Source organism: Desmodus rotundus, chromosome 8 (genome assembly GCF_022682495.2).
Source record: "Desmodus rotundus isolate HL8 chromosome 8, HLdesRot8A.1, whole genome shotgun sequence".
Lineage (NCBI taxonomy): Eukaryota > Metazoa > Chordata > Mammalia > Chiroptera > Phyllostomidae > Desmodus > Desmodus rotundus.
Window position 1 is genome coordinate 73,574,501 of NC_071394.1, and position 15,930 is coordinate 73,590,430.

At 36.9% G+C, this 15,930-nt stretch overlaps 1 protein-coding gene across 7 annotated transcripts in view; it reads left to right on the forward strand.

The window, feature by feature from the left end:
• FRMD4B (FERM domain containing 4B) overlaps window positions 1-15,930 on the forward strand; it is a 428,456-nt gene that overhangs the window by 252,836 nt on the left and 159,690 nt on the right. Inside the window, exon 1 of one of the 7 annotated variants that reach the window (XM_045192105.3) lies at window positions 15,841-15,916. The exons of the other annotated variants lie outside the window; for them this stretch is intronic. Coding sequence (XP_045048040.2) covers window positions 15,893-15,916 — 24 coding nt within the window. The 5' untranslated portion in view covers window positions 15,841-15,892. Of the gene's footprint in view, window positions 1-15,840; window positions 15,917-15,930 lie in introns of those variants that run through there. 7 annotated transcript variants of the gene reach the window in all.

Here is a 15,930-nt window from a genome sequence, read left to right on the forward strand (position 1 = left end):
ATTTCATAATTCTGAATTAAATTTTTATAGCAAGGATATATGTAATTTTTGTAAAACTTCCTATTCAAATGTTTAATTCAGGCACTTATGTTGAGTGTTTCTGGAAAGCAAGGATCTGTCCGCTTTCACCTTGAATCACAGTACCCAGCTTATAGTAGTGCAAGTGTTTATTATCTAGTGTGTCCATTTAATAAAGATCATTACTTATTATGACATGATTACTATCAAATAAAAAGGAATATTTGTGCTCATTTGAGAACCATAGATTTTTTTATAATTAAAATAAGTCCATACATTGAATTATTATAGAAATGTATGGCTTAAAAATGAAAGTACTTTTTCAGTGGTACACACTCATTAGATTATTTTCTAAATATATAATGACATACATATTATATCAATATAAATTTTACAGAGATGGAATCATCATGTACATTTTATTTTGAAGTATATTCACTTACTAAGATGACCTATCTCATTTTTTTTATAGCTTGTGTATCCAATGGTATGAATGTAGCTTAATTAATTTCACTAAGCCCCTATTAATGGGCATTTATGTTGCTTCCAAATCTTTTTTTTTTAAGAGAGAGGAGAAGGGAGGGAGAAAAACACAGAGGGAAACTTTGATGTGAGAGCAAAACTTCAGTATGTTACCTTACACCCCTGACCTGGTACCTAATCCACAACCTAGGCATGTGCCCCAACCAAGAATCGAACCAGCAATCTTTTGCTTTGTAGGATGATGCCCAACCAACTGAGCCACACCAGTCATGGTAGTTATTTCCAATTTTTACTAAAACAGTGCTACAGTGAAAATCCTTACATATAAAACATTTGTGGGAAAATTTCTGTAAGATAAATACCTTGCTTGGAAGGAACTGGATTTCCAGAAAGGTTGTACAATTTATGCTGTTATTAATGAGAAAGAATCCCTCTTTCCATATTCTAGCCAACAACTTTTTATTTATACCATTCTACTAGCCCAAATATTACATTTTAACAAATGTAATAATACTTTTATTATTATTTCATGTTTTAGTGGAGCTGTCCAGTTTTCATAACTTTCTTTTTTTTAATTTTAATTTTGTATTGTTATTCAGTTACAGTTGTGTGTCTTTTCTCCCCATCCCTCCACCCCACCCCAGCTGAACCTCCCTCCCTCCCCCACCTCCATCCTCCCCTTTGATTTGGTCCATGTGTCCTTTATAGTAGTTCCTGTAATCCCCTCTCCTCACTGTCCCCTCCCCACTCCCCCCTGCCCATTGTTAGATTGTTCTTAGCTTCAATGTCTCTGGTTATATTTTGTTTCCTTTTTTTCTTTTCTTTTTCTATTGATTATGTTCCAGTTAAAGGTGAGATCATATGGTATTTGTCCCTCACCGTCTGGCTTATTGCACTTAGCATAATGCTCTCCAGTTCCATCCATGCTGTTGCAAAGGGTATAAGCTCCTTCTTTCTCTCTGCTGCATAGAATTCCATTGTGTAAAGATACCATAGTTTTTGGATCCACTCGTTTGCTGATGGGCACTTAATTTTCTCCTGAGAAGATGAGGGAAAGCATTGTGCCTTTTATCACACTATAAATCACTCCGCATGTTTTCAGAGCCAGACTTGAGAGAAATTTTTATTCTCTTAGAAAACGTTTGTCGTCCCAAAGTGATATGGATTTTCTGTGTATAGTTAAAATAAGCTTATGCAGAGCACTGCTGGTTAAAATCCTGTAGTGTCATAAAGACAAAGTCTCCCGTAGCCCCTCTGTCATGCCCCAAAGTCTTCAGATTTAGGAATAGCTGAGCATAGTGCTTTCTTTTCACATTCACTATACTGTTTGGTTTCATACAGTACTTCCCCTTATTCATTGTTTGCTTCTGCAGTTTCAGTTACCTGTGGTCAACTATAGTGCAAAGCTATTAAATGGAAATTTCCAGAAGTAAATAATTCATAAGTTTTAAATTGTATGCCATTCTGAGGAATGTGATGAAATCTCAGGCATCCTGCTTGGTCCTGTCCGAGAGATGAATCATTCCTTTGTCCAGTGTCTCCAGCTATATCAGACTGACTGTTGAGGTGTTGCAATGCTTGTGTTCAAGTCACCCATTTTTATTTCATCAATACCACATTCACATAACTTTCAATACAGAATATTGTTATTATTGTTCTATTTTATTGTTAGTTATTGTTAACCTCTTATGGTGCCTCATTTATAAAGCAGACTTTATCACAGGTATATATGGATAGGAAATAACATGGGAGATATATATATATATAGGGTTTGGTACTATCCATGGTTTCAGGCACCCACTGGGAGTCTTGGAACATATTTCTTGTGGATAAGGGGGGATGACTGCATGGTTTTCCCATTTACTATTTAGTGGATTTCAGCAATTTTATCTCTTCTGTGAATGCTCTATACTTCATTTAGAAAGCTGGAAAACAATTACCATGGCATTTATTTATTATATATCTACTTATAGAAGGGATTAAGCTTGGCACAACAACAAAATGATCATTTATTTTCTCTTTCATCTTAGATACCTGAGGCCTCTAAGCTTATTTGGCCCTCTCAATCCATGTTTACTAACTTAAACATAATTAACCAGAGTTGAATCATCTCAAAGAGATTTCAGAGCCACAAGTAACTACCCAGCTGTCATTTGTCTCATTTTGGAAGGCACCAGAACTGATTAGTTGAGAGATGATTGAAACCGCTGGTCCCATAAATGTCATGGTTATTTGCTAAAGGTTGGGTTGACCTGCAGGTTTGCTTGGATATAGAATTTCTCCAGGGCCAGCCTAACTCAGAGGTAAATTGAAATTGCTACAGGAAGCCCCTCAAAGAGGGCTTTTGTCACATTTTAGCTGGCCAGCACTCATCATCAGCATCTTGTTAGCTGTCTGTCTCCCTTCTAAAAGTACCCACCAGGCAAGTATCCAAAAGGTACATCCCAGTGCAGGCTTCCTGCCCAGATATTCCTGTCTGTCCTCATTTAACTGGAAGCAGGCCTAGGGCCTCAGCCTGGCCAGTGGATACCTGCACATTCCTGCATTCCTGCACTCTGAGTGTTGAGCTAGAGGAGGGAACATTTGGAAGTCAGAGCCATCAAGGAAGCAGCTGAGGATGGGACACAGATAAGACAGTTGTAGAGCATGATATTGGCTGTGTTTGCTCCATTATGGGTTCTCTTGTTCTTGCCCATTTTCTACACCTGCTTCCAAGACCCATTTTTTCTTTCTTCTATCCTGAAAGCCCTGATTTGGTTCAGGGACTGATATCACCGCCCCCACACCTCCATCCTGGTTGGTGTCTAAGGCAGTGCTTCTCAACATTTTTCCAACTCATAAAGTACATACAAAATTATAATGTCTGTATGGTATCCAGGGAAAATGTATATGCTGCTCAGGGCTTGAGGTGGCCATTGGAAGGTCTTAGGATGCCTTGAGGGCTGAGAGGACCTTATCTCAGGATAACTATTGCCCAGTATATCCATACATTGGTTGTGAAGCTGTGATCAAAGCTAATCAGAATGGCCTTATTCCTCTTGCCAGGGACTGGTTTAGGGTAAAAATACAACCCAGCTGTGGCCAGTAGAGGATGGCTTGCTGGTACACTTCTGTAAACACTCTCTAAAGAGACATAGAAGAAAGAGGGTAGTCATTTTTTAGAACAGTGGCAACTATATTGCCACCACAAGGGAATGTTAGCTTGAGGAGAACATGCTGAGTTGAAAAGGAGAAGGGACCTGGGACTTTGGTGGCACTGCTAACCTGAGAACCTCATCAACCTGGAACTATCCAATTTATAGATACTTAAATAGCAAATCCATGTTATTAAAGTTATTCTCACTTCTTGTTTGTTCCTGCAAAACTGCATTCTGATATAATATATGCTCAGTACTTGAAGATCAGAACTTATGGAAAAGTTGTGCAAGCAAAAAAAATGCTCAAAATAAGAAACTTTTGAGGGATGAATGGAAAAAGAACTGGAGATGTGTTGATAAAAGGAAAATGTTTAAGTTCAGAGTAAGCTGGGTAGAAGTAAAAAGAAATTCTTAAAAAAAAAACAGTGTGCTTTATATTAGAGAGTACATTTTTTATCTTATTTATTTTTTAATTTAAAAAAATTTTAAAGATTTTATTGTTATTCTCTTACAGTTTTACCAATTTTCCCCTGTAGTGTTTTTTTTTTTAATTAATGTGATAGTAGTTTTGATTGGAAATGTCTGCCAGCATCTCCAAAAAACATTAGAGAAAGGGAAAGGATTCTTTTTTTTAAGTTTTATTTTTCAATTACAGTTTACATTCAATATTATTTTGTATTAGTTTCAGGTGTACAGCATAGAGGTTAGACAATCATATACTTTACAAAGTGTCCCCCCCAGTATGTACAGTACTCACCTGGCACCATACATAGTTATTACAGCATTATTGACTATATTCCTTATGCTGTACTTTACATCCCCATGACTAAGGGAAGGGATCCTAACTAACAATTGCAAGAGGCAGAAGAGCATACAAGTCAGGGGCCTGAGCCCTGGAGCAAACAGTCTGCTCAGATCCTACATCTGCTACTTCTTCCCTGTGTGACTTCATGTAGGTTACTCAACCTCTCTGTGCTTCAGCTTTCTCACCTGTAAAAAGAAGGTAATAGTTCCTATCTCAATGGTATTACTGAGTATATACTTATAAAGTATGGGAGCAGCATCTGGTATATGTTTGCTATTATTAATTTACAGTTATACTCATGCAAAAAGAAGTCACATAAACTCAGGTGCTTCTACTACCACATAGACACAAAAGTAGCTAACTTATAATAGAAGATCTCTAATACCAAGTGTTGGCAAAGACCTCTCATGCAGTACCTGTAGGAAAAGAAAATGGTATAGCCTTTGGAAAACAGGTCAATAGATTCTTAAAAAATTAATATCCACTTTATGATCTATTATTCTACTCCTACATATTTCTTTAAACTAAATGAAAATGTATGTACACACACATACAAACCTTATGAAAGAATGTCCATCACATATCTGTTTACTATACCCCTAAACTGGAAATATCTCAGGTTTCCATTAACAAGAGAGGAAATAAGTAAACTGTAGTATATTCATTCAATAGAATACTACTCAGCAATAAAAAAATGAATGTACTGCAAATATATGCAACACCATGAATGAATCTCAGCATTTGCTCAATAAAAGAAGCCAGACACAAAAGAATACATACTCCAATATTCAATTTATATGAAGTTCTAAAAGAGGAAAAACTAATCTATGGTAACAGAAATCCAAACAGTGGTTGTTTATGGGGAATGAGGAAAGACTTGGCAGAGGTAACTTTCTGGAAGTATTCTATATCTTGGTAGAGGTGTGGGTATACATTGGTGTATACATTTATCAAAACAGATCAAATTATAATACTGAAAAATATATTTTACTATATAAATCATAACTCAATGTTTTAAAATGAAACAACATTCTGCACAGGTCTTGGTTAGTAAATGTATACGATGAGCATCTTTTCATCCCAGGTAGCAAGGGAAATATCAAACACTTTTAGGGTCATGTCAAAAAGATGATATGAAGAAGCTTCCATTGACCAATATGGAACAATTTGAATATCAGTGAGGAAAATAAATTTAATGGATTGAAATATATATTTAAATTCATGTGTTTATATTAATAAATGCTTTAAAAAGATTTTGGCCAGCATGAGAGGTGTCAACTCATTATTTAGAAAACTGGTAAATAAGGTAAAGAATGAAGCACTTGCTCCATCTTTCTGGCATGAATTGTACCACAGAGTAACTGATTAGTACTAGAGGGGAAATTTCTTGGCATAGAAATATCCTAGCTGATAAGTAAGCAATAAAATTGGAAAGTCATCATATTACAACAATTAATTAAATGATCTAGCTATTGAGCATCACAGCTGCTAACATCACAAAAAGAGATACCCTTTCTCGAATGAAAGGACTCAGGCTGGTGACCTCTGAGACAATCTTGCAACAAAAATATTCTAATTAGAATTTTATCAAGCTGTCAGATTCTACCAACCTTTGGAAAACACAATGAACATAAGAATATGGTGAATGACATCATAGAGATGTAATCAGCAACACTCAGATGGTAGAATTTACAGCCCTGTTTCTTCAACAAATAAATTGCAATAAGAGAGAGAATAGAGAAAATGAGATGTGGATGGATGGAAATTAACAGGAACCTGAAAAAGATGTCAACAAATTGCAAAATGCTGACTTTTTAAAATCTCAGTTCAGAGTTGAAAAATATTACATTAAGAAGACAATTGGAAATTTGAATATTAACTGATTATCTGATGATATTAAGAAATTACTTTTTTGGTAAGGGGGGTCATGTTTTTAAAGAGTTATTTTATATTGATATATTTACAGATGAACTTATTTGACATCTTGAATTTGCTTCAAAATAGTACATACAGAAGGACGACAGAAAGTAGGTGAAATATTGATGAAACCAAATTAATGAAGCATTGATAACTGTTGAGACTTGGTGATGGATACCGGAGGGTTCATTATACCAGCCTAACACTTTGTAAGTGCCTAAAATTTTCCACCATAAAAAGTTTTGTTTTGTTTTTAAAGGAAGAGAGAAAGGGAAAAACAAAACAAAAAGTCATATTCTGCAGAAGTACAGGAAGGAAGCCTAACAGCATGCCTGAATGTTAACCCCTGGGTGTATTTCTTATTGACTGTGGCAGCCAAGTGGAAAGACTCTGTTTAAGACTGTGGGCCTGGACTGTAATCAAAACAGCCTGGTACTGGCATAAAGACAGGCACACAGACCATTGGAATGGAACAGAGAGCCCCAAAATAAACCCAAGTCTTTACTGTCAATTAATATTTGACAAAGAAGGCAGGAGCATAAAATGGAGCAAAAATAGCCTCTTCAACAAATGGTGTTGGCAGATCTGGACAGCTATGTGCAAACAAATGAAACTCGATCACCAACTTACACCGTACACACAAATAAATTCAAGGTGGATAAAAGACAAATATAAGTCGTAACACCATACAAGCACTGGAGGAAAACATTGGCAGGAAAATCTCAGACATTCCACGCAGCAACATCCTCGCAGACACATCCCCTAAAGCAAGGGACATAAAGGAAAGAATAAACAAATGGGACCTCAACGAAACAAAAGGCTTCTGCATGGCTAAAGAAAACGGCATTAAAATGAAAAGAGAACCAACAGTATGGGAAAACATATTTGCCAATGATACCTCAGATAAGGGCCTGATCTCCAAAATATGTAAAGAACTCACACAACTGCACTCCAGGAAGACAAACAACCCAATTAAAAAATGGACAAAGGACTTGAACAGACACTTCTCCAAGGAAGACATACGGAGGGCCCAGAGACATATGAAAAGATGCTCAGCATCACTAGCCATCAGAGAGATGCAAATTAAAACCACAGTGAGGTACCATCTCACACTGGTCAGAGTGGCCAACATAAACAAATCAACAAACAAATGTTAGAGAGGATGTGGAGGAAAGGGAACCCTAGTACATTGTTGGTGGGAATATAGACTGGTGCAGCCACTGGGGAAACAGTATGGAATTTCCTCAGAAAACTAAAAATGGAACTGCCCTTTGACCCAGCAATTCCACTGCTGGGATTATACTCTAAGAACCCTGAAACACCAATCCAAAAGAACCTATGCACCCCAATGTTCATAGCAGCACAATTTACAATAGCCAAGTACTGGAAGCAAGCTAAGTGCCCATCAGCAAATGAGTGGATCCAAAAACTATGGTACATTTACACAATGGAATTCTATGCAGCAGAGAGAAAGAAGGAGCTTATACCCTTTGCAATGGCATGGATGGAACTGGACAGCATTATGCTAAGTGAAATAAGCCAGGCGGTGAGGGTCAAATACCATATGATCTCACCTTTAACTGGAACATAATCGACAAAAGAAAAAAGCAAACAAAATATAACCAGAGACATTGAAGTTAAGAACAATGTAACAATAGCCAGAGGGGAGTGGGGAGGGAATAGTGGGGAGAAGAGTTTTCAGGAACTACTATAAAGGACACATGGACAAAACCAAGGGGGAGGGTGGAAGCAGAGGAGGGAGTGGGGTTTGGCTGGGGTGGGGTGGAGGGGTGGGGAGAAAATGCAGACAGCTATAATTGAATAATTTTTTAAAAAAGAAAAAGAAAGAAACTGGGAGAAAAAAAAAGAAAAGACTGTGGGCCTGGGTTCAGATCCTCTTCTTCTACACCCAATTGAGGGGACTTATGTTACCAGGTCCTCTGAACCTCAATTTCTTATTTGTAAAGTGGAAATGAACTAATACCCACTCCAGAGAGTTGTCAGGATAAAAGAAGATTATCTGTGGAAAGCATGGGGCATAGTACCTGGTACTAGTCAGCACTCAATAAATGTGGGCTGTTGACTATTACTTTATTGCATGTAGCATTTAAAAATCACAAAATAAAATAAAAGTGAATACATGTACTTTTCAATAAAGGTTGGAACATCTGAATTTCAAAGGTCTTTTTCCGTTCATTTTTTCAAACATGGATAATATTAGATTTTGCAAAGTGTATGTCCATTGCCTGAAAAACTGTATGTGCCTATGGTAAAACCAAACCAAGAGTCACAGCACTCATCCTATTAAAACAGACAAAAAATAACCCCCCCCCAACATACGCACAAAATGCCTGCCTTTCTTTCTAACTCTTTTTCACCTCTGTTTTTCCATTTATGTTTAAGAAAGCAAGAGAATCTGCCTAGAGCAAGAAACTTCCCTCTTTTTCTGCCTGAAGGAGACCATGAGTAATGGACTTTTCCATCAGGGTTGTTTTTCCCACAGAGGGTGTAACCCCTACAACTGCTAAAACATGTGATCCTGAAGGAGACCTTAAGTAAACTTCAAATGTCCCTTATTGGTCAGTGATGCTGTCCCAATTGCTCATAAATTATGAATTAGTTTTCTGTATTTGGTGCTCTTCCTTTTTAAACAGAAGTTCTATTCATTCAAAATATTAGCTGAGAGATTTCCACAGGCCACATGTTGTAGCAGAACAAGACAGAAATGTCCCTGAAATCAGCTCCCAGCTATCTACAGTCCTAGCATAGAAGCTCCCTCTCACCACCCAGTGCCCTCTGTCCTTCTTTGTCATGTCCTTCTGTTTTATTTTCTTCATAGGTCTTACCCTCATCTGAAATTACCTTATTCATCAATTAACTTATTTTTGTTGCGCACTACCCTCTAGATGTCTCTGCTCTTTACCACTGTGTCCTACCACCTAGCCCAGTACCCACAGAACAAGCTATATAATTTGCAGGGCCCAGTGCACAATGAAAAGGTGGAGCTCCTTATTCAAAAATTTTTATTATAATACAGTAAGCAGAGCATTAATCCAAGCATAGGAACCTTCTGAGCATAAGATGCTGTGGGACTACACAGGTCATAAACCTATTCTAGCCCTGGCACCTAATAAGCACCCCAAAACAGTTATTGGAATGAATGCAAATCTAAGAAAAAATGTCAGTTACCAAAAGAGCTCTGACATACACCATGATAAGAGATTAAAAACAGAAACCAGTATGTTTGTAAAAGGATGCATAATTCCAACCACAGGGTTGACTGTGAGGTGAAAAATAAGATGATCATTCTGCTCTCTTGGGAAATACCAAGTGGAGCCTATAATGCCTGAGGATCAGGACCACAGTGTTTCTCTCTGACTCTCCTACAGGGCCTTGCACGTGTGTCATACTCAGTGAACATTTGAACTGAACTGAATAGATTCTAGAGGCAGAATTAAAGAAGGATGAGGAGTTAGTTATAAAAGAATTATTCCTTTCTTTAGTGCAAACTTCACTAAACTTAGAAGGAGATGAGCCGTTCTTAAAGTTTGTCCTCTAAGTTTATGAAAATTATTCACAATTATGCTCAGCTGTCAGAGCTCTAGAAATCTTGTGTTTTGCCTGTGTTCAGATTTTATAGTGTGTCTGGCATTCATTCATTCAGTATATGAGTGTTCTGTGATGTGATGAAAGTGATAGTTTTGCAGTAAATGCAAAGCTTCTCATAAAGATTCCTAAGACTCTGTATTTCTGTAAAATTTGGTAGTACACTTCCACATATTTTTTTTAAATTGGTGGGCATATTTCCCTTGTCCCACTTCCAGGCCTGGTAAAAGCTCCCATGAACTCACTGATACACTTGTCCAAGCTCACCAGCTAGCCGATCATCTAATTATGTCACAATTTGTATTACATGTGTCATTTCCAATATGCTTTTATTTCATTTGGACCTATTCCAGGGTATAATTCCATTTTTAATGGGACTTCTTAACAGGGCTCCCAAAGTCTACATTCCTAGATCCCAGGTTAAGCCCTGCTCTGTGTCTGACTCCCTGGCAGGAGCCTTGTGGGAGAGCAGACCAGATGGTTGCTTCAGATGGAGATTAAGCTTTGTCATTATTCCTATTTGGGCCTTTGAGAGCCAGTTCTCTAAGACCACTTCCAACCTGATTCACTGATTATAAAACTTCTGTGTGATACCATAGTACTGCTGAAACTATCCATTTCACCACTATTGAATCCCTGGCACCCAGGCCTACCAGTGTCTGCAACTGGAGCTCCCCAAGCTCCCCTATTCTGTGTCAATAAGCACCCAAGTTGTTGAACACTTTGGGTCAGCTGCTGAAGAGTATCTGACTCCAGCTCTCTTTTCTCCCACACACTGACATATGAAATAAGACCTTTTGTTTACAAATGAATTTTTTTCATTACAACTAGCTAAATAAAGGTGTGTTAGGACTTCCAGTCAAGGTGGTGGAGTAGTTGAACTCTGTGCTCACCTCCTCCCGTGACTGCATAAAAATTACAACTAAATTGCAGCATGGCCATTTTGAGAACCGCTTGAAGCTAGCTGAACAGAATTCCTATAACTTAGGATATAAAAAAGTGGTAAACAATGGAAAAGATGAATAAAACCAAGAGCTGGTTCATCAGAAAGAGAAGCAAAATTGATAAGCCTTTAGCCAGATTTATCCAAAAAGAAAGAGGGCCAAAATAAATAAAATCAGAAATGAAAGAGAAGTGACAACCAACACCACAGAGATACAAAGGATTATAAGAAAATTCTACAAAGTACTGCATGCCAACATATTAAACAACCTGGAAGATATAGATAAATTCTTAGAAATGTACAATCTTCAAAGGCTGAAGCAAGAAAGAAATCTATAGATTCAATGTAATCCCTATCAAAATACCAACGACATTTTTCACAGAACTAATACAAATAATTCTAAAACATACATGAAACCTCAAAAGACTCCAAATAGCCAAAATAATCTTGTTAAAGAAGAACAAAGTTGAAGGTATCATGCTATGTGGTATCAAACTATATTATAAGTTCATAGTAGTCAAAAAAGCATGGTACTGGCATGAACAACAGACATATAGATCAATGGAACTGAATAGAGAGCCCAGAAATAAACCCACACCTTTACAGTCAATTAATATATGACAAAGGAGGCAAAAATATACAATGGAGTAAAAACAGTCTTTTCAATAAATGTTTTTGGGAAAACTGGACAGATACATGTGAAAAAATGAAATGACTACTTTCTTATACCATATAGAATAAACTCAAAATGAATTAATGACTTAAATGTAGGACTTGAAGCCAGAAAACTTTCAAAAGAAAACACTGGCAGTAAACTCCTTGACATCACTCTTAGCAATAAATTTTTGGATATGTCTCCTCAGACAAGGAAAACAAAAGAAAAAAATAAACAAATGGGATTACATCAAACTAAAGAGTTTTGCACAGTAAAGGAAACCATCAACAAAACAAAAAGACCTACTGATTAGAAGGTATTTGCCAATGATAAGGGGTTAATATCCATGATTTATAAAGAACTCATACAATTTGGCACCAAATACCCTAAACAATTCAATTAGAAAATGGCAGAGGACTTGAATATACATTTCTCCAAAGAGGACATACTGATGGCCAATAGACATATAAAAAGATGCTCAACATCACTAATCATCAGGGGAATGTGAATTACCTCACACCTGTCAGAATGGCTACCAATAAATTAACAAACAACACGGATGTGGAGAAAAGGGAAACTTTATGCATTTTGGTAGGATTGTATATTGGTGTAGCCACTATGGAAAACATTATGGAGGTTCCTCAAAATATTAAAAATAGACCCCACAATTCTACTTCTGGGTATTTATTCAAAGAAATCACAAACACTAGTCTGAAAAGATATACACACCCCTATGTTCACTACAGCATTACTTGCAATAGACAAGATATGGCAGTTTAAGTGTCCGTCAACAGACAAATGGATAAAGAGGTGGTGCATATAGTACACAATGGAATATTACACAGCCATAAAAAATAAAAATTTATCATTTGCAATAACATGAGTGACCTAGAAGGTACTATGCTAAGTGAAGTAAGTCAGACAAGAACAAATACCATATGACTTCATTTACATATGAAATCTAAAAAGTAAAATAAACAACAAAGCAGAAACAAACTCTTAAATAGAATAAGTTGATGGTTGCCAAATGGCAAGGTGATTGGAAGGAGTGGGTGAAAAAAGTGAAAGGATTAAGAAGTACAAATTGGTAGTTATGAAAATAGTCACAGGGATGTAAATTATAGTATAGGGAATATAGTCAATAATATTGAAATAACTATGTGTGGTGTCAGATTTATTGAAGTAATCACTTTATGAGGTATATACATTTCTAATCACTGGGTTGTATATCTGAAACTAATATATTGTATGTGAATTATAATTGAAAAATAAATTTAAAATTAATTAATTAACATTCCATTGAATTCAAAACAGTAAAATATTAAAACTAGGTTAAGAAGAAGTGAAAATTATAGTGATTCAGATGGTCATTGGAGTCTGTCTCTCCCCAACATTTCTGTCCAGTGTGAGGTATCCTGGGAGCCTCAGGCTCTCATTCTTGCAGCTTTGTGACTCCAGGACAAATGAGAACAAACACTCCTTCTTCCATGATCTTTATAACTAGTGGGTACAGGAATAGAATATCAGGTTATTCCTGAGCCACACATTCCCATGATATGGGGGCATAAATTTAGATTTATCCTACTCATTTGGATGGTGACCTCATTGGAAAACAGGGATCTGTGACTAGAAAAAGGTGAAACAGACCCTGAACAGGCAAAAACAACAAGCACTCTGATTATTTCCTAGTTTTAACCTTCTCGTGTGCTTCCACGGCCATAACCTGACCTTGCCCCACCTCTGTGTTTGGTCTGGCAGCCTTCGGGCCCTTCAAGTTGGCCATCTCATGGTGTTAGCCCTTCCTATTGCCCTGATTCTGAAATTGTTTATCAAAATTGTCATTGTCCATCAGCAGTGAAAAGTTTTTACCATAGGAAATGTCCCATGAGTTCTCTTAATAGTCTATCCAACCCAGTGAGAAAAGTCATCATTTATGGAGTTTTTACTACTCATATGTCCAAATAGAAGGTTTCTCCAACTATAAAGTAATTTCCCATTGTCCCAATAAGAATATTCAAAACAAATGTTTTGGGCCAACTTGAATATATAAAAATGTAGGAATGTAGATGAAACAGTAGACTAGTTCTGACATTCAAGGTTATTTTGTAGGTTAATCACTAGAATGATTGCAGTCTTGCACTCTCCCTCTTTTTTTAGTCTCTTCACCTACATCCATGTGTTGGACCTGAAACAAAAGTCCTTCTCTAAGTCATCCTTTTGGCTTTCCTAAGCTCAGCACCTTTGTTTCTGTCTCAGTACTTTGAGCTGTAGCACCTTTTGAATCTCCATGTGTGATATTTCACTGGGAATATTATGGCATGACTCTTTCTTCCTTTTCCATTAATCCTGCAGATGTACATACACAGTCTCCCAGAGTAACCACCTACTGCATAGCCTTTCAAAGTAATGTTTAAGTAACCTGTTTATTCTAACATCCAACCCCTCCAACTGTCAGGTCACATGCACAAAATAATTACTAAATCTGTAGTAAATTTTTTGTCATCTTTTGTCATCTGACTTAATCGAATGGCCTCCATAAACATCCAAGCTTGGTAATAGGCTGTTTCTTCCTCAAAAATACACTATAGTTCAAGGAAGTTAGAGTTTTAATAAAATTTGAAAATAAAGCTACTTCCTCATTTCTGAGGAATAATATTTGGGGGGTTCATGAGAAGGCACCTGACCCTTTATTTACATAAATGTATATGCCTATGTATGTATTATTTGTATATATGTATGTATATATGCCTATGTATGTATTAAATGTATATGCTTTGCATGTATTATTTCATTTAATCCCTCAATACTCCTTATTAGGTAGGGATTTTTATCACCATTTTACTGAGGAGGAAATGAATTCTCAGAGCAGTCCACTAACTTTTCCAAGGACAGACAGCTACAAAACACCAAGTTTGTCTCACTCTAGAACTCATATTCTTTGCAGACCACACAACTTGCACATAATTCCAGACTGTTCTTTTTACAATTGAAGAAACATGGTACCTTGTTATGGGCTCTTACTTAACCATTCTAAAAATAAGTGGATTTACTATTTTTCCTGTGTTGTGTAATACAAGGGAGGACCCAAAAAACAGGATTTATTTATAAGAATTTGTATATTTATTCTTACATATTTAAACTTCAAAGTACTCTCCATTTGATACAAAACACCTACCAAGACATTTTTTCCATGGCTCAAAACAGTTTTTGAACTCATCAATTTTGATGCCTTCCAGTGCTTCTGCCGTTTATTGTCTCACCTCCTCCACATCAGCAAAATGTTCCCCTTTGAGGATGTTTTTTACCCAGGGAAACAAAAAAGAAGTTGCTGGAGGTGAGATCAGGTGATTAGGGAGGGTGAGGCATGGGGGTCATGCCAGTTTTTGGTCAAAAACTGCTGAACACTCGGTGTGATGTGGGCAGGTGCACTCTTAAATCACCCATCATGAAATGGGCAAACACATTGAAAGAGTCTTCAAAAAAAATTCACTGAAGCCTCTCATAACAATGCCAGCTGGTAGACTGATACAGAGGGCTCCTGGAATGCTCACCTGGCTGGGGAAGCCTGTACTGCAAGGGGCCTGACCTCTAGAAGATAATCCTAGTTTGGGGGGAATCCCCCCTCATACTTCTTTCTCTCCTTCACCTTGAATGTATTTTTATCTATTACTTATCCATTGAGTAATTTCAATAGGAATTATTTTGTTAAATGCAAATTATGAAATAAATCCTTTTTTGAGACTAGTCCTGCAGCCAAGATTTTTGTTTGTGACTACCCTCACTGATTGATAGCACAAAGGTTGTCCCATGAAATTATGGTTTCTTTCTGAATGTAAAAGCAAAGTGGAGTTCAATATTATTTCTATTTGTATACATTAATTTACCTACCTCACTCAGCATACACAGAAGCTAAAGAGTCAAAATTGAAGTTTGAGTTCTTAGATGGCATAGTCCGTCTCTGATTAATATCCAGCCCAGATCAAACATTATCAATGAAGTTTAGAAAACAATAAACTTTTCATCATGTGCTTCAAACATACAAAACATGGAGACTTTAGGTGGCCAAAAGCAATAGCAGAAGTGTTTGGTTTTTGTTGTTAGGTTTTCCCTCTCCTTGCTCTCCTGACTCATGTTGAAAGGCTTTTGTTTCTAATCAGAGCAACAAACAGTAAGGTCATTTCCTTATGATTATATGGCAGCGGAAGGCGTCAGGGGGGTTTTAGGTCCCTACTTCCACCAGCTTGTAGTTGGAGAAAACACACACACAGACACCACAAGTGCTGAATACATGTGTCCTTTGTCCTGCACGTTCTCTCCAGTCCCTTTAAATGAGTCAAGATCATGGTTCAGAGGTAAGAACAATTTC